This window comes from Pollachius pollachius, assembly GCF_949987615.1.
Source record: "Pollachius pollachius genome assembly, chromosome: 1".
Classification (NCBI taxonomy): domain Eukaryota; kingdom Metazoa; phylum Chordata; class Actinopteri; order Gadiformes; family Gadidae; genus Pollachius; species Pollachius pollachius.
This window is the reverse complement of record NC_136934.1, coordinates 3452623-3471710: the sequence shown is the minus strand read 5'-3', so window position 1 is coordinate 3471710 and position 19088 is coordinate 3452623. Positions and strand designations below refer to the sequence as shown.

At 50.4% G+C, this 19088-nt stretch overlaps 1 protein-coding gene across 1 annotated transcript in view; it reads right to left on the bottom strand.

Annotated features, from left to right (window-relative positions):
- Positions 1–1475: 1475 nt before the first annotated feature.
- The window catches only part of LOC307085492 (potassium channel subfamily T member 1-like), a gene marked incomplete at both ends in the record, with an annotated part of 48551 nt that continues 30938 nt past the window's right edge, over positions 1476–19088 (bottom strand). Inside the window, 12 exons of the mRNA XM_079750308.1 lie at positions 1476–1652; positions 3370–3475; positions 5221–5440; positions 8194–8432; positions 9023–9172; positions 11353–11461; positions 11798–11906; positions 12373–12436; positions 13659–13795; positions 15306–15470; positions 17208–17388; positions 18956–19050. Of these exons, the coding sequence (XP_079606434.1) occupies positions 1476–1652; positions 3370–3475; positions 5221–5440; positions 8194–8432; positions 9023–9172; positions 11353–11461; positions 11798–11906; positions 12373–12436; positions 13659–13795; positions 15306–15470; positions 17208–17388; positions 18956–19050 (1752 nt within the window). The remainder of the gene's footprint in view (positions 1653–3369; positions 3476–5220; positions 5441–8193; positions 8433–9022; positions 9173–11352; positions 11462–11797; positions 11907–12372; positions 12437–13658; positions 13796–15305; positions 15471–17207; positions 17389–18955; positions 19051–19088) is intronic.

Here is a 19088-nt window from a genome sequence, read left to right as displayed (position 1 = left end):
ATCGGGCCACTTATCTGGTTAATAATGATAATACATCATGATAATTATAATAGTACATCATGATAATAATTATATTACATCATGATAATATTATGAATGCATCATGATAATAGTAATAACACATCATGTTAATAGTAATAAATCATGATAATAATAATAATAATGATAATGTTGCTCTTAAGGCAACATCTCATAGGAATTAAGTGAAAAGTCCTTGTTATGAAACTGTTTCATAACACGATGAGATGCAGCTGTACTCAGGTGAAGGGAGGATTATGAACGGTTGCTATGGAAACAGAGAGAGAGAGATGGAATGAGAGAGAGAAAGAGAGAGACGGAAAAAGAGACAGAGAGAGAGAGAGACAGAGAGAGAGACAGAGACACAGAGAGAGAGAGAGAGAGAGAGAGAGAGAGAGAGAGAGAGAGAGAGAGAGAGAGAGAGAGAGAGAGAGAGAGAGAGAGAGAGAGAGAGAGAGAGAGAGAGAGAGAGAAAAAGAGAGAGAGATGGAAAGAGAGAGAGAAAGAAGGGGGGGGTTGGAGAGAGAGACAGAGAGAGAGACAGAAAGAGAGAGCGAGAGAGGCATAGAGAGAGAGAGAGAGTGTGTGCTAGAGTGACCCAGTAGGCTGTCTCTCAGGGTGGTATTCTGGGTTTCCTGTATTATTTATCTGATGCCTTCCTGCAGAGTTACTACACATTTATGAGGCGCAGGGAGCGGGGTGAGCTACTGGTCAATGCTCTCTGTTCTGGTTACACACACTCACACACAGACACACAGACACACAGACACACACACACAGACACACAGACACGCACACACACACACACACACACAAACACAGCTAGATGGACAGACAGACAGACAGACAGACAGACAGACAGACAGACAGACAAATAGACACACACGCACACACAGGCACACACACACACACACACACAGGCACACACACACACACACAGGCACACACACACACACATAGGCAAGGAGGAGGTTGGGTGGAGCAGGAAATTGAGGTTGGGTGGAGGAGGAGTTGGATTCCGGGTGGAGGAGGAGGTTGGGGGGAGCAGGAGATCGGTGGAACAGGAGGTGTATGCCAGGTGGAGGAGGAGGTGTATGCCAGGTGGAGGAGGAGGTGTATTTTGGGTGGAGGAGGAGGTTTATTTTGGGTGGAGGAGGAGGTGTATTTTGGGTGGAGGAGGAGGTGTATTTTGGGTGGAGGAGGAGGTGTATGTTGGGTGGAGCAGGAGGTGTATGTTGGGTGGAGCAGGAGGTGGATGTTGGGTGGAGGAGGAGGTGGATGTTGGGTGGAGGAGGAGGTGGATGTTGGGTGGAGCAGGAGGTGTATGTTGGGTGGAGCAGGAGGTGGATGTTGGGTGGAGGAGGAGGTGGATGTTGGGTGGAGGAGGAGGTGGATGTTGGGTGGAGGACGAGGTGTATGCCAGGTGGAGGAGGCTGATGCCGGGTGGAGCAGCAGCCTTACGGGTAGTCCAGCAGCAGTACGATGGGGTTGAGCTCCTTGCGCGGCCGGTAGTACGCCCTCAGGGGGACGATGAAGTTGTACAGGCCGTTGCCCGCCGTCTCCGCCGACACGATGATCAGCTTGTTCTTGAAGCCGTAGGCCTTGGCGTCCTCGAAGCTGCTGTGAGTACAGCCCTGGGGGACAGACAGGCAGGCAGGCAGGCAGGCAGGCAGGCAGGCAGGCAGACAGACAGACAGGCAGACAGGCAGGCAGACAGGGAGAAAGGCAGACGGACAGAAAGGCAGGCAGACGGAGAGACAGCCAGACAGAGAGGCAGACAGACAGACAGACAGACAGACAGACAGACAGACATGAATCATGTTTAAATAAGCCTTTAAGTTGTATAGCATTACACAAGCCCTCATCTTTGGGTAAAAGAAAAACCTTCGGAAAGTATTTAAATTAGTTCAAATGATCAGTTCTAAATCATATAAATATAGAACAATACAATGACCTGTTATTATGATGGACCATGCTGTAAGGTGTGATGCTGTAAGGTGTGATGCTGTGTGGTGTGATGCTGTAAGGTGTGATGCTGTGTGGTGTGATGCTGTGTGGTGTGATGCTGTAAGGTGTGATGCTGTAAGGTGTGATGCTGTGTGGTGTGATGCTGTGTGGTGTGATGCTGTGTGGTGTGATGCTGTAAGGTGTGATGCTGTGTGGTGTGATGCTGTGTGGTGTGATGCTGTAAGGTGTGATGCTGTAAGGTGTGATGCTGCAAGTTGTGATGCTGTAAGATGTGATGCTGTAAGGTGTGATGCTGTGTGGTGTGATGCTGTGTGGTGTGATGCTGTAAGGTGTGATGCTGTAAGGTGTGATGCTGTAAGATGTGATGCTGTAAGGTGTGATGCTGTGTGGTGTGATGCTGTAAGGTGTGATGCTGTAAGGTGTGATGCTGTAAGGTGTGATGCTGTGTGGTGTGATGCTGTAAGGTGTGATGCTGTGTGGTGTGATGCTGTGAGGTGTGATGCTGTAAGGTGTGATGCTGTGTGGTGTGATGCTGTGTGGTATGATGCTGTGTGGTGTGATGCTGTAAGGTGTGATGCTGTAAGGTGTGATGCTGTGTGGTGTGATGCTGTAAGGTGTGATGCTGTAAGGTGTGATGCTGTGTGGTGTGATGCTGTAAGGTGTGATGCTGTAAGGTGTGATGCTGTGTGGTGTGATGCTGTAAGGTGTGATGCTGTAAGGTGTGATGCTGTGTGGTGTGATGCTGTAAGGTGTGATGCTGTAAGGTGTGATGCTGTGTGGTGTGATGCTGTGTGGTGTGATGCTGTAAGGTGTGATGCTGTAAGGTGTGATGCTGTAAGGTGTGATGCTGTGTGGTGTGATGCTGTAAGGTGTGATGCTGTGTGGTGTGATGCTGTAAGGTGTGATGCTGTGTGGTGTGATGCTGTGTGGTGTGATGCTGTGTGGTGTGATGCTGTGTGGTGTGATGCTGTGTGGTGTGATGCTGTGTGGTGTGATGCTGTGTGGTGTGATGCTGTGTGGTGTGATGCTGTGTGGTGTGATGCTGTGTGGTGTGATGCTGTGTGGTGTGATGCTGTAAGGTGTGATGCTGTAAGGTGTGATGCTGTAAGGTGTGATGCTGTAAGGTGTGATGCTGTAAGGTGTGATGCTGTAAGGTGTGATGCTGTAAGGTCTGATGCTGTAAGGTGTGATGCTGTAAGGTGTGATGCTGTGTGGTGTGATGCTGTGTGGTGTGATGCTGTGTGGTGTGACGCTGTGTGGTGTGACGCTGTGTGGTGTGACGCTGTGTGGTGTGATGCTGTGTGGTGTGATGCTGTGTGGTGTGACGCTGTGTGGTGTGATGCTGTGTGGTGTGATGCTGTGTGTTCTGCCCCCTGGTCTCACCCTGTCCAGACGCAGGCAGCAGAACGAGGCCTTCTGGGGCAGCAGGTGGCACAGGGTGGGGGAGCTGCCAATGTACGGGGAGTTGGGGGGGTAGCCCTTCACAAAGCTAGATCAAAATACACAAGAGGCACCCGAAATTCATGGGTTAGGTGAATACATGTATCTCCATTGTTGTAAATGCATTCTAGCCGAAGTACACACTTGATAACAAACTATTTTGTTCAACCAACTACAACGCTGTCACCTTAAATGCACTTGAACATGAATATCACTTTTCCGCCACATGGTGGCACTGTTTGCTAACACGTTACAACGCCAAACTCACAGCGTTTCCTCTGATTTACAGACCGCAAACTCTGCTCTCTCATCATCTCGGCAGTGTAGAGATAAACTAATATACAAAATGTAATAAGGTCAGAATTATGTACTTTATTATCCACACCCACATCACTAGATAGCCCTGACTCAATCCTGAGATAACATGCTTAAGCCTTAAGGGGTCGGTTGAGCACGTTAGAATAAGGGAGAGACTGAGTTACAAGCTGGGAGTTAATAGTATCATGCAGCAGTGGTTCCAGCCGCTGACTAAAGACCACTGGAGTTTTATAAAGACGTTTCGCCGACCACCTCATACCCAAACGGTCATAACTAGATAAACCAAGGTGTGCAGTGAGTGTTGGTAAGGCGGTTACAACTCAAGACACACAACGGGCCACTTTGAACTGGGAGTCATCGACATTTGCACTAACATGAAGCCATAATTGTGAATTTATCTAAATTTAAAACCAATACCCCATGGACCAGTTGCAGTGTTCTTACTGACCACCGCCTGGGAGAGACCGGCCTACGTGGGTATACATCATGTAGTCCGGTCCGTCCCAGTCTGTCCCAGTCTAGCCTCCATGGTTACTATTCACCATGTTTCCCAGTCTGACCCAGTCTAGCCTCCATGGTTATTAAACCGTAAAAAGGAATCAAAAAGAGCTTCAGCTGCTGCGGGGCTCCAGGCTGCCAGGCCAGTGATGGACAACAAAAGGGCTGACATTAACCCTGCACCCTAAGGGGGCACACTTAAGGAAGGTTAGCCTTCCGCGGCGCTGACCTCTCGCCCAGGACCTCATTCATCACGCGCCCACTGCATTAAATCATCAGGCACCGCATTAAAGAGCACTCAGACCCATCCACCCCCCCCCCCCCCTCCCGTCCTCCCGGCCACTCGCATCAGGACCAGCAGCCGCGGACAACGTCGCTATGACGACAGCGGCGCTCTCTAAATGGAGCGCCATGTCCCGGAACAACCTCCCCCAGAATAATCAGGCGTTCGCAGGGTGCTAGCCTGAGGAGCGATGTGGTGTGGTGCTCAGCTGGAGTTCTCCGTCAGATCTTTTCTGTTTTACCAGCCGCTAGCCAACAGTGTTTATAGCCCAGACACAGCCACGATGGGAATGGTGGTGTCGCATCGCAGCTGATTGCTGCAGATCAATTCCCACACTGAGCTTCATTCCAGGTAGGACGCCCATAACGATAATGGTGACTGGAGGAAAAAACAGCAACATGTTTCGAGCTAATGCAAGATTTTGCTTCTGCCACCCTCTCTCTCATACTCTCTCTCTCACATATTCTCTCTCTCCCTCTGTCTATCTGTCTCTCTCTCTCATACTCTCTCTCTCTCTTTCTCTCTCTCTCTCTCATGCTCTCTCTCGTTCACTCTCTGTCTGTTTCTCTCTCTCTTTCTCTCCCTCTCGTACTCTCTCTCTCTCTCTATCTATATCCATATTTAAATATGCGTGAATCAACCCCTAAGCCCCTCCTTCTTCCCCCCCTATCCGTGGCCTGCCATTGGCTACTCACTCCGAGCCCACGGAGCCCTCCTCGTCCGATTGGTTGGTCTCGTCCTCCAGCTGGTCGCTGAGCATGTCGCAGGGCAGGACGGCGGAGGAGTCTGCGATCTCCAGCACGGGGGCTATGCTGGGCCGTCGGCTGCCCCCCCCACCACCGTTCTCCGTGGGGGGCACCAGCTTGCTGGTGTCTTCGGGGGGGTCAGGGTTCTGCAGATCGATGGCCACTGTTCCTGGAACCATGAGGTCGTGATGTCAATGTTGTTTATGTACCGCTATCGTTGAGATTTAGGACGGAGTCCTCTGCTGTCTCTCCCCCGGCCGTACCGTCGCTCACCTCGTGAAACCTTCGTCTCCCTTCCAGGTCATTCCATTCCCTGCTGCACTATTATAGTTATATATGGTTAAAGTTGCTGTCTGTGTGTGTGTAGTTATGTTTTGTCTCCCACTGTTGTGTTACGTAGTCTTTGATGTAGGGCGGCATTTGGCTGAAACCGGAAGGTTGCTAGTCCGATCCCCGGCTCCTCCTAAATCGAGTGTCGAGGTGTCCCTGAGCAAGACAGCTCACCGTATCTGCTCCTGACGAGCTTGCTGTCGCCTTGCGTGGTTGACACCGCCGTCGGTGTGTGAATGTGTGCATGAATGGGTGAATGTTAGGCAGTATTCTTAAGCACTTTGAGTGGCCACTGGTTAGAAAAGTGCGATATGAATGCAGTCCATTTACCTCGTCACACTGTTTTCCTCCCAGGTCGTTCCCTACTGCACTGCTCTATATATAGTTATGTTTGTTGTGCCTGTGTTGAGTTTTGTGTTGTCTTGCTCTGTTGTGTTAGGTTGTCTTTAAAGTACCAGGGAAACAAAGAACCCACCCTTCTTGTCCTTGTGGTTGTTTTGAATTTAATTGAATCCGTTTTTTTTGTGTGGCCACTATGTTGATCGACGAAAACACGATGAGTGTTAAAGGGCAGATTGCATTTATGTACGCGGTTGGCTGTTTTCTTCTGCGGTTTGCTGTTTTATGGCGTGTTTGGGGAGACGTATTGTTCCTCCGGGGTGATCGATACGGTCGGATCGAGCGGCAGAGCAGGAATCGCCTGGCTGGGATCAATGAAGTGGTCACATTGTCCGTCGCCATTTGAAAAATCAATGACATTACATTTGAGTTATCAAGCAGCAGGCACGATGCCATGAAAGAGCTGAAACAGTTTTACATGTGGAATGTAAATCACTGGACATGTACGTAACAGTTAGCGTCATGCAGGAAGCGCCTCGTCACAACTCACCATAAGCGGTTGCCTGATCAACTTTCAAACGGCAAAGAAATTCACAACACAACGATGTCAGCCAGCCACGGAAAGACAAAGCGCGAGAAAGACAAAGCATGAAACACATGAAGCACGTTAATGACAGAGCATGAGCAACACAGAGAAGGCCTCTCCCTGTCTGTATCAGTCTGCAGAAGCACATGTACAACAGCCCAACAGCCACAAAACAAGATCTGCTAGTGCTCACACTGAGCTTGAGCGAGCTCTGCAGATATTTGATGAAGGTCAACAAAGACGTACAGATTGTCTTTGTTCACCCATCGTTCTCTAAACACCTCTCTGCGCCTCCATCTCTCTATCACTCTCTCCAACCTTCTCTATCACTCTCTCCATCCCTCTCTATCACTCTCTCCATCCCTCTCTATCACTCTCTCCATCCCTCTCTATCACTCTCTCCATCCCTCTATCACTCTCCATCCCTCTCTATCACTCTCTCCATCCCTCTCTATCACTCTCTCCAACCTTCTCTCAGCCTCCTCCTCGCTCTCCCTTCCCTCTCTCTCCCTCCCCCATCAATCTCTCCTTCTCCCCTCTGTCCCCCTTCTCTCAACCTCCCTTCTCTCTGCCTCCCCTCTCTCCCCCTTCCCTCCCTCCCCTCTCTCCCCCTCCCAATCCTCTCTCCCCCTCCATCACCCCTCTCTCCCTCCCCCTTCACTCTCAGCCTCCCTTCTCTTCCTCCCCCCCAACACTCCCCCTAACCTCACCCCTCACCCTCCTCCCCTTCTCACCCTCATCCCCTCCTCTCCCTCTCTCTCTCCCCCGCCTCTCTCCCCCCTCATCCTCCCCCTCTCCTCTCCCTCTCTCTCCCCCGCCTCTCTCCCCCCTCATCCTCCCCCTCTCCTCTCCCCCGCCTCTCTCCCCCCTCATCGTCCCACTCTGCCTCTCTCTCCCCCGCCTCTCTCCCCCTCATCCTCCCCCTCTCCCTCTCTCTCTCTCTCCCTCTCTCTCTCTCCCCCGCCTCTCTCCCCCCTCATCCTCCCCCTCTCCTCTCCCTCTCTCTCCCCCGCCTCTCTCCCCCCTCATCCTCCCCCTCTCCTCTCCCCCGCCTCTCTCCCCCCTCATCGTCCCACTCTGCCTCTCTCTCCCCCGCCTCTCTCCCCCTCATCCTCCCCCTCTCCCTCTCTCTCCCCCGCCTCTCTCCCCCTCATCCTCCCCCTCTCCCTCTCTCTCTCTCTCTCCCTCTCTCTCTCTCCCCCGCCTCTCTCCCCCCTCATCCTCCCCCTCTCCCTCTCCTCTCTCTCCCCCGCCTCTCTCCCCCCTCATCCTCCCCCTCTCTCTCCCCCGCCTCTCCCCCCCCTCATCCTCTCCCTCTCTCTCCCCCGCCTCTCTCCCCCCTCATCCTCCCCCTCTCTCTCCCCCGCCTCTCCCCCCCCTCATCCTCTCCCTCTCTCTCCCCCGCCTCTCTCCCCCCTCATCCTCCCCCTCTCCCTATCTCTCCCCCGCCTCTCTCCCCCCTCATCCTCCTCCTCTCCCTCTCTCTCCCCCCTCATCCTCCCCCTCTCCCTCTCTCTCCCCCACCTCTCTCCCCCCTCATCCTCCCCCTCTCCCTCTCCCGCCTCTCTCCCCCCTCATCCTCCCCCTCTCCCTCTCTCTCTCTCTCCCGCCTCTCTCCCCCCTCATCCTCCCCCTCTCCCTCTCTCTCTCTCCCCCGCCTCTCTCACCCATGCTTGCGATGATGCTGTGCACGGGCAGCCCCCTGGAGGGCGCGTCGTACAGGCCGGAGACGGACATGCCCTTGTTGTGCTTCTCCTCCTCCTTGAAGTTGAAGGCCGAGTTCTCCTCCTTGGTGATGTTGATGTAGTAGCAGGTGTCGGCGGCGGCCATGATGTGGCGCGGGCCCGGGTTCAGCAGGATGCTCTTGTTGTCCTCGCGCTTCACGCCGATCAGACACACGCCGTACCTGCGGGGCGGTCCATCCGGGCGGGGGGTTACTAGCGGAGGTGATGACTATGATCCCCCCCCCCCAGCTTACTTATAATGAAACCATCCATCAGAGCGGCGAAGCAGACGGTCCTCCTCAAGACTAAACCCCCGGAAAAACACTTAGAATAAGAACGTGATTTAAGATGTTTGACAAGCTCAGTGCCCTCTATGTATGCGCGGCATTCTGCTTGGCGAGGCTGTACGCTATTCTGTGTGTGTTGGCACGGTGTGGATTTGAAGGACAGCAGCGAATGAATAACCTTAATCCTCCCATGGCTCCCCCGCACTCTGTTCGTCCTGCTGATTCGGCGGATAGATAACACTGAGGGAACCTCTTTGATGCATCGGCAACAATGAGTTCAACGCACGCACGGACGTACGCGCACAATCGCATAAACAGACGCACACAAACAAACACACACACTCATGCGTACATAAAAGACAAACACACCCACAAACGCACACGCACACAAGTGCACGCGCACACATGCACACACAAACACACACACATGCACACAAGCACACGCACACACACGCACACACACACGCGCTTCCGCGACTACTGACTTCTTGTGGGCGTGGAAGGCCGCGTAGGTGAAGCTCTTCCCGTCGTACTCTCCGAAGAACTTGCTGTCGGCCAGGCTGATGTGGTAGACCTCGTTGCCCGAGCAACGGCCGTAGGTCCTCTGCCACTGCTCTGGGGACATCTGGCCCTCCCTGCGACCCAGACAGCGTCACTCAGTGAAAACACAAACCTTTATCGACAAAGCACAAGGTGACGAAGCGCATAGGTGGAACCATGCCTAAATCTATGCTGCGCCATAACACACACAGACACACACGCACACACACACACACACACACGCGCGCACTCGCACACGCACACTTACACACGCACACGCACACACGCAAATGCACACGCTCACATACAGGCAGACACACACTCACGCACACTCACATGCATGCAGACAAAGTGGGGCCGGAACTCTCCGGGCTTCCCCACGATGCCCGGCCTCCAACAGACCTCGAACCCGGGTCCCCGCCTCCTTCCACCAGCGCTAGCGTTAGCGTTAGCGGCTGAGCTAACACTGGACTGTTTGGAGAGGAGGTCGACGCCTGCCGTCCGGTCGTGTTGCTGTTCTAGCTTTATGTTTCTACGCTCTTGCGTGCAGCCTGGGCTCAGCCACTTGGTTGCACATGCGTCAACAGAGCCATGGTGTCATTTGAGGGGAGAGACGAGACCGAATGAAGACACTAGACGAATCACATGCCTGCACGCCTGATGGCGTAAGAAGAACCAAAACAATGGCAAAGCAGAGAAAGCTAAGTCTGGGTGTGCCGTAGGATAAAAAAGCTGATTTAAAAGAGGTTATTCCGAGGGTGCCAGACTGATTGTGTCCGTGTGTTCTCTGAACCCCTACGGACAATCCGATGTGCTCTCAACAACCAGCCAGCCGTCTCCTCCACAGCTGGCTCCCTCCAGCTGTTCCTGGCCAGCTGAGGAGGCGAGGTGTCGGGTGTGTTGAGTTAAGACGTCGCGTTTGGCGCTGGGTCAACGAGATTACCGCTTCCAATCCCTTTTCCCCAGTAAAGTTTAATTTCCTCCTCAACATTCGGAGGTAAGAAACTCAACTTGATTTGCAGCTCGGTGGCTCTCAGCTCCGACGGGTTGAGGGAAAGCCGAGACAGACCCATTCAATAACCTTTGCTAGAGGGACTCTCATCCAATTATATGTCTCTCTCTCTCTTTCCCTCTCTCCCTTTTTCCCTCCCTCTCTCTCTTTCTGTCCCTGTCACTCTCTCTCTTTATCTCCCTCTCCCTCTCTCTCTCTCTCTCTCTTTCTCTCTGCCACTCTCTCTTTATCACTCTTTCTGCCTATCCCTCTCTGTTTCTCCATCTCTCTCTCTGTCTCTCAGAGAGAGATCCCTCGCCCACTCTCGATCTCTCCCTGTCTCTCTCTCCATCTCTCCCTGTCTCTGTCTCTCTTTCTCTTTGTCACTCTCTCTCTCTCTCTCTCTCCCTGTCACTCTCTCTCTCTTTATCTCCCTGTCTCTCTGTCTCTCTTTCTCTTTGTCACTCTCTCTCTCTCTCTCTTTATCTCCCTGTCACTCTCTCTCTCTTTATCACTCTCTCTTTCTCTGAATCAAGAACAAAGGTCAGGGAAGTCGTGCAAACCGGGTGTGATTCACAAATGGAAATCAATGTGTCCACCTTTCCAGCACCAGCAGCCATGACACCCAGCGTTGGCCTGTCACCTTCTCCACCCCAGCCCCCCAGTCATTCTGGTGGGCTGGCAGGAGGGGAGACACCCCCCAGCCCTCCAGGAAGCCTGTTGGGCTGGCAGGAGGGGAGACACCCCCCAGCCCTCCAGGAAGCCTGGTGGGTTGGCAGGAGAGGAGATCCCACCAGCCCCCTCATATATCATTTTTCCATCCCCACAGAAGGGAAGAAAACAACAGCAAATTTATGGCATTAAGGAACAAGGCTGAATTTATGGCTGTGCTTTCAGGCGTGATCCATCTCACCTAAGTCGGCTTGGTAAGTAATTACCTGTGAGAGTTATACGCATGAGTCAGCTCTCTCTGACACTCTTTTCCAACTTTTCTGTGCCTTCTAGCTTCCAACTTATACCACAGAGGCACCAGACACCGTTCTCTCTGGAAGCAATCTATGCTGCGGCATTACAGGCACGCACACGCACACACACACATATGCACGCACACGCACACACACACATATGCACGCACACACACACACAAACACACCCACACACCCGTACACAAGCCTGCATGCACGCACGCACACGCAAGCCCGCACGCCTGCGCACACGCACACACACACACACACACACACACACACACACACACACACACACACACACACACAGTGAACTCACTGTCCGCGCGAGGTGTGCACCAGCAGGGTAACCAGCGTGGACGTGGCGGGACACACGCAGTTCAGCGCCAGCATGGCGTACTTGAACTCCTCCTCACACACCACGTGGTCTGGAAGGACGAGGCAACACAGCAAGAAAACACACATCACAACGCAACGGAAAAAACACAAAATAAAACGACACAACACAAATGAACACAAAACAAAGGAAAACAACAACACAAGACAAACCACACAACACAAAAAAAGACAACAAAGGACAACACAATATAACACAAAACAACACAATAATAACACAATAATAACACAAAAAAACAGAAAATAATACATAAACACAAAGCAACACCAAACAAATTATTTGTATTATTCAAATGTTAGAAACATTTTACTGAACCTAAATGTTGGGAACATTTGTCAAAATGTTTTTGGGCAGTTTAGAACCCTACCCGCAAATTTCACATGGAACTTGTTCTCCGGTTTGAGGATCTGGACGTAGAGAGGACAGTTTGGAGCAAAGTCCTTCACAGCCCAAGCTCTCAAGATAGTCTGGTGGTCCTAGAGAGAGAGAGAGAGAGAGAGAGAGAGAGAGAGAGAGAGAGAGAGAGAGAGAGAGAGAGAGAGAGAGAGAGAGAGAGAGAGAGAGAGAGAGAGAGAGAGAGAGAGAGAGAGAGAGAGAGAGAGAGAGAGAGAGAGAGAGAGAGAGAGAGAGAGAGACATTCTTTAATGAAACCAATCATTGAAACTAAACATCCACAGTGTCTGTGTGTTTGTCACATGGTGTCTGGTCCCTGTCAACTCTCCATATAGATAGGGCTGTAACTTGGGATGAATACACAAGCTCCCCAGAGACAACCTGAGTGGTGTGTGATGGGGCATCGCTCCCGTGGTGATAAACTGCTGCCATCCGGAACATCATTTATGGGATTTATAAATATAACTACTAAATAGTGGTATCAGTACGTGTGTGTGGGTGTGTGTCTGTGTGTGTGTGTGTGTTTGTGTGTGCGTGCGTGCGTCTTACTGCAGCTGTGCGGTCCACCTCATTCCTGCTGCTCAGGATGAAGCAAGCCTCTGCATCGTCCATCCTTGAGAGAGAGAGAGAGAATGAGAGAGACACAGACAGACAGACAGACAGACAGACAGACAGACAGACAGACAGACAGACAGACAGACAGACAGACAGACAGACAGACAGACAGACAGACAGACAGACAGACAGACAGACATAAACAGAGAGAGAGAGAGATAGACAGAGATAAACAGAGAGATAGAGAGAGAGATGGGGAAGAGAGAGAGAGAGAGAGAGAGAGAGAGAGAGAGAGAGAGAGAACAACTTGCTCATGTGATATGTCGAACAGCGTTTGAGTGACTCTGATCCTGTGAGGCTGACATTAAGGTGTGTGATGAATTGGGTCTGCTGTGGTCGTGTTCGCTGTAGGTCTACAGCTGTGGACCAGCACTGATCTATTCCCCTTTGATCAGACTCCATCCGCATGTCCAACATCACAACCCCTGTGCAACATGAAGGAATTAGCAGTTTGTCTGGGAGCAGGGCAGCACTCGAGGGTTTCCTGTCCTTACACGGCCGGCCAGGTCGCTTTTAAGCAGACTTTTGAAGCGTAAAATGAGCCAGGAGTTTAATGCTGGCATTCTGAAACATGCAAATGAAGGTGCAGAGAGGGTGTGAGAGGAACCAGGGGAACTGATGTGTTGCCCACACTAGGAGTTACTGGTGTGAATGGTCAGGCCCAATTTCACACCTCATTAGAACGGGAATTCATCCAAAATGTCTATTAGAACATAATGTGATGAGACACACGTGTTGAGAGACTGTCTAACCCTAACCCTAACCCTAAGCCATCAAATCAAACCCTGAAACACTGAAACCTGACTACAACCCTAAAACCTAACCCCAACCCTAAAACAAAGCCCCAACCCTAAACCTAACCCTCACCCTAACACCAAAACCTAACCATAACCCTAAAGCCAAACCCCAACGCTAAAACCTAACCCCAACCCTAAAACTTAACCCCCAGCCTAAAACCAAACCCCAACCCTAAAACTTAACCCCCAGCCTAAAACCAAACCCCAACCCTAAAACCAAACCCCAACCCTAAAACCAAACCTCAACCCTAAACCTAACCCTTAAACCTAACCCTCATACTGAACCCTTAAACCTAAGACTAAAACCAACACTAAAAGCACAGTCTAACCCTTAATCTAAACCCTTAACCTAAAACTAAACCCTGGACCTAAAACCCAACCCCAGCCCCGTCCAGGACCAGTGACTGTGTGTAGGGGCCTCACTTGGCCCTCATGAGGTCCTGGTCCTTGAGCGCAGAGCCCTGCAGGTAGATGACCCTCTGGGACCACAGCGGGATCTGCAGGATGCGCCGCACCTGGATGTCGATCTCCGTAGGGCACAGGATCACCACGTAGTAGTCCTACAACGCACAACACAACAACACACAGGATCACCACGTAGTAGTCCTACAACGCAGAACACAACAACACACAGGATCACCACGTAGTAGTCCTAAAACGCACAACGCAACAACACACAGGATCACCACGTAGTAGTCCTAAAACGCACAACGCAACAACACACAGGATCACCACGTAGTAGTCCTACAACGCACAACACACAACACACAGGGTCACCACGTAGTAGTCCTACAACGCACAACACACAACACACAGGGTCACCACGTAGTAGTCCTACAACGCACAACACACAACACACAGGGTCACCACATAGTAGTACTACAACGCACAACACACAGGGTCACCACGTAGTAGTCCTACAACGCACAACACAACAACACACAGGATCACCACGTAGTAGTCCTACAACGCGCAACGCAACAACACACAGGGTCACCACGTAGTAGTCCTACAACGCACAACGCTACAACACACAGGATCACCACGTAGTAGTCCTACAACGCACAACACAACAACACACAGGATCACCACGTAGTAGTCCTACAACGCACAACGCAACACACAGGGTCACCACGTAGTAGTCCTACAACGCACAACACAACAACACACAGGGTCACCACGTAGTAGTCCTACAACGCACAGCGCAACAACACACAGAGTCACTACGTAGTAGTCCTACAACGCACAACACAACAACACACAGGATCACCACATAGTAGTCCTACAACGCACAACACACAACACACAGGATCACCACGTAGTAGTCCTACAACGCACAACGCAACAACACACAGGGTCACCACGTAGTAGTCCTACAACGCACAACACAACAACACAAAGGATCACCACGTAGTAGTCCTACAACGCACAACGCAACAACACACAGGATCACCACGTAGTAGTCCTACAACGCACAACACACAGGATCACCACGTAGTAGTCCTACAACGCACAACACAACAACACAAAGATCACCACGTAGTAGTCCTACAACCCACAACGCAACAACACACAGGATCACCACGTAGTAGTCCTACAACGCACAACGCAACAACACACAGGGTCACCACGTAGTATTCCTACAACGCACAACACAACAACACAAAGGATCACCACGTAGTAGTCCTACAACGCACAACGCAACAACACACAGGGTCACCACGTAGTTGTCCTACAACGCACAACACAACACAAAGGATCACCACGTAGTAGTCCTACAACGCACAACGCAACAACACACAGGGTCACCACGTAGTAGTCCTACAACGCACAACACAACAACACAAAGGATCACCACGTAGTAGTCCTACAACGCACAGCGCAACAACACACAGGGTCACCACGTAGTAGTCCTACAACGCACAACACAACACACAGGATCACCACGTAGTAGTCCTACAACGCACAACACAACAACACACAGGGTCACCACGTAGTAGTCCTACAACGCAGAACTTCTGGGCCCGCAGGCTGCGAGCCATGGGCCCCGTCGCCCGCAGTGAGGCCTACCTGCAGCCTGGGATGGGCGTAGAACTCGTTGAGGAAGTCCATGAGCAGGTCTATCTTCAGGGAGCTGACACACAGCACCACGTGCTTCTCCGTCTGGGCGCGGTGCCGGCTGTAGTTCCCCCCCGACTTCTGCCTCTCCATCCACAGGTAGGCCAGCTCCTCGAACTGACCACCACAACAACAGCAATGACAACAACAATGACATCATCAAAAACAATAGCAACAACCATGACATCATCAACAAAGATAACAACAACGACAACAACCACAACAATGAAACAAAAACAATAACAACAACAATGACATCGACAATAACAACAACAATGACATCATCAACGACAACAACCATGACATCATCAACAACAACAACAACCAAGACATCATCAACAAACAATAACAACAACAAACAACAGCAACAGCAACGACCAACTTCAGCGACCATCAAAGCAAAAATGACAACATAAAATAAAACACTGGTATCTCCTGAATGAATACAGACAGGCAGACGGAGCGTATCTAATGGGCTACATCCATAATGTAGAGCCTATAAACACAGGTTGATGTGAGCGCTTTATTCCCCTGCTGACCCTGGAGCCTGGGCCCGCCCACGGCCCCAGGGGCCTCTTAAGCTCTGGTGACAAGGTCTGCTGTTCACAGCCAGGCCCAGGGTCAAAGTCCCTGCTCTGCAGCACAGCCACCGTGGGCTGTAAGTACCGCTCTCTGATCCAGCTCTGCTACTACCTTACAGCAGAAGCTCTGGGGGGCTACGGCACCGAGCCTGGGCCGCGAACCAGGAACTGATACGCCTTGTTTCGTGTTTTGTTTAGATATATATTCTACGGGAGACTAATTTGCAAAAAGCGGATGTGGCCTTCAGAAAGGCTTTCTAGTAAATGCATTTCTGCAGTGGCCAGTCGAAATGGTGCTGACATTTACAGAAGCTTTTTGACCGTTTATAATAAAATAAAAAAAGATACAATGTAATATTATTTCAAATGACATGGTGTGTTATGATTGTATCGGTTGGTTCTGCAAGAAGCAACCGGCCCAGTGGACTCCCAGTGGCTCATTACCTCCCCCGTCCAATATCTTGCTCCCAGTTTAATATCCGCCCATCTCTCTGATCACTCCTCTCTAATGAAGCACCACCACTCTGCTGATCCATAACGCTGTTATTATGGTGTTTATCTCCATCATCATCATCATCATCATCATCATCATCATTGCATCCTCATCATCCTCATCATCACCCTCATCATCATCCTCATTGTTTTCAACGTCATCCTCATCATCCTCATAATCTTCAACAGCATGATCTTCATTCTCATCCTCATCACCATCCTCATCATAATCACCATCCTCATCATCCTCATCATCCCCATCATCGTCCTCATTGTCCCCATCATCACCATCCTCATCATCGCCATCATCGTCCTGATCATCCTCATAAATTTCATCATCACCATCCTCATCATCGCCATCCTCATAATCTTCCTCATCATCATCCTCATCATCACCATCCTCATCATCGCCATCCTCATAATCTTCCTCATCATCACCCTCATCATCACCATCCTCATCATCGCCATCATTTCCATCATCATCATCATCACCATCACCGTCACCAACCCCGTCCTCCTCATCATCATCATCATCACCATCCTCATCATCACCATCCTCCTCATCACCAGCCTCATCATCATCATCATCATCATCATCATCACCATCACGTCAACAACCCCGTCCTCCTCCTCATCATCATCCTCATCATCATCATCCTCACGTCAACAACCCCGTCCTCCTCATCCTCATCATCACCATCCTCATCATCACCATCCTCCTCATCACCATCTTCATCATCACCCTCCTCGTCCTCCCTGTCACCACCCTTTTCCTCCTCACCTGCAGAGGGAGGACAACCAGCGCCACACAGATGAGAAAAACCACCAGCAGCTGCGAGGGCCAGATCTGGGGGGTGACGTCTCCGTAGCCCACGGTGGAGAAGGTGACGATGCAGAAGTAGAAAGACTTGAACAGGGACAGGTGCTTCCCCGCCCGCTCCAGGTGCTGGATGCCACAGGCCCTGCAGGGGAGGATGGCCGACTTCAGTCAATCTCAATATTAGACCTTTCTTTAAGTCCTTCCTTCACACTGCCATCAACATCTCCAACAAACGTTTTTTATCGACCTGTTAAAATGCACAACACAAATCTCTTCCAGGCTCACTCCAATTTAATCTGAGTTTCGGTTTATTGCTGTTGTTTTTATTGGCTCAACCTGTTAAAAGTGTGAGCCAGGTGTTTCTGAAGGTGATCTTCGGACAAAGCTTTTGAAAGACAATAACTAATTCTGAAATCTGATGTTTATGCAGTTTATACTTTTCCTTTGCATACCTGCTCAGTCTATAAACCAAACATGATACCAAATGGGACTAAACAACGTGCTAGGTGACACACTACTGACATACTGACTCTCAACAGCTACCTCAGTAGGCGACGGTGAGTTAATGATATCCATAAACAGCTTAGCCAATGGTCCTGTTCACATGAAAGAACATTTTTAAAAAGTCGTCTCCCTTAAAGCAGATCAAGTGAGAGATGGCTGGATGGATTTAACAACTGATGATGTGATTGCTACTTTGCTCCAAAGGGCTTATGATACAGACACTCCCCATGGATCCCTCTGTCTGATGAGCCTCACTGCCTCTCTTACCTATCTGGGATCGTTATTTAAAGCTGCACTATGATTTGGCGTAATAACAAGCCCTCTGGTGGCTGGAGTTGTAGGTGCATATACAGCTTAAGTGAGATTGTACCGGATTGAAAAGATTTAAACATTCATTGGATGGATTGAGTCTGGATGGGCAGGTTCAGATATCTTTTAATTGAATGAAAATCTGCAGAAGGAAAGTAACAAAGCAAAGGTGCGTGTCTCTGGTGACAAATTCATTTTCTCAGAAGTTATGAGAGGTGGAGCAGTGGGATTGGCAAGTAGGTGAAATCTCCCCTTTTTCAAAATGTTTGGATTAAAAGTGCTAAATACAATATTATTGTCAATTATTGTCGCTGTAAAAATGCTTATTATAAGCATTAAATCTTTTTTTTGTACAACTACTTCTATTACCCCTAGAAATAATAGCATTATTAAAATAACAATAGTGAATATATTGACACATTTATTGTTGTTATTGTGTTGACATTTGTGTGGAAGGTTCATAGAGAGTGAAAGCTTTCAGAGCACTAAATCTAAATCCTCATTTCACATGTCAGAATCGGTGTGTGATGAAATCTCTCCCGTTGACGGCCTGTGCTCCAGATAATGACCATTGATTTCTGAATCCATGGCGCGTTAACCTTCTTGTGGATTCTCTGGACCTTTCAGCTGATTTTACGGCTTGCTAGCGTTCAAGCCCGTCCCCAGAAACCATCCTGCTCGTTTAAATTAGCCTCTGGATGGCTGAGAGTCGATGCACTGGAAAATACAATCCAATGTTGCGCATAATTGAAAAAAAGGGATCATTATCGCTGTGGTCATCGTGTCGGAGCTGATCACATGCCCCCTACCGGTGCGCGGTCACACTCCTGTGGTAAGAGGGGAGAGTGTTCAGGGAGGGAGAGAGGCAGTGGGGAGGGCTGAGGCCAGGGACTCACCCGGTGAACACCAGACACAGCAGGGTGCAGATGAGGATGAGCACCTGGTTGAACATGGCGGAGTGCGTCCTCTGGATGGCCCGGTGCAGGTCGTTCTGCGGAGGACGGCGAGACACGGGGTGAGAGTGAGAGA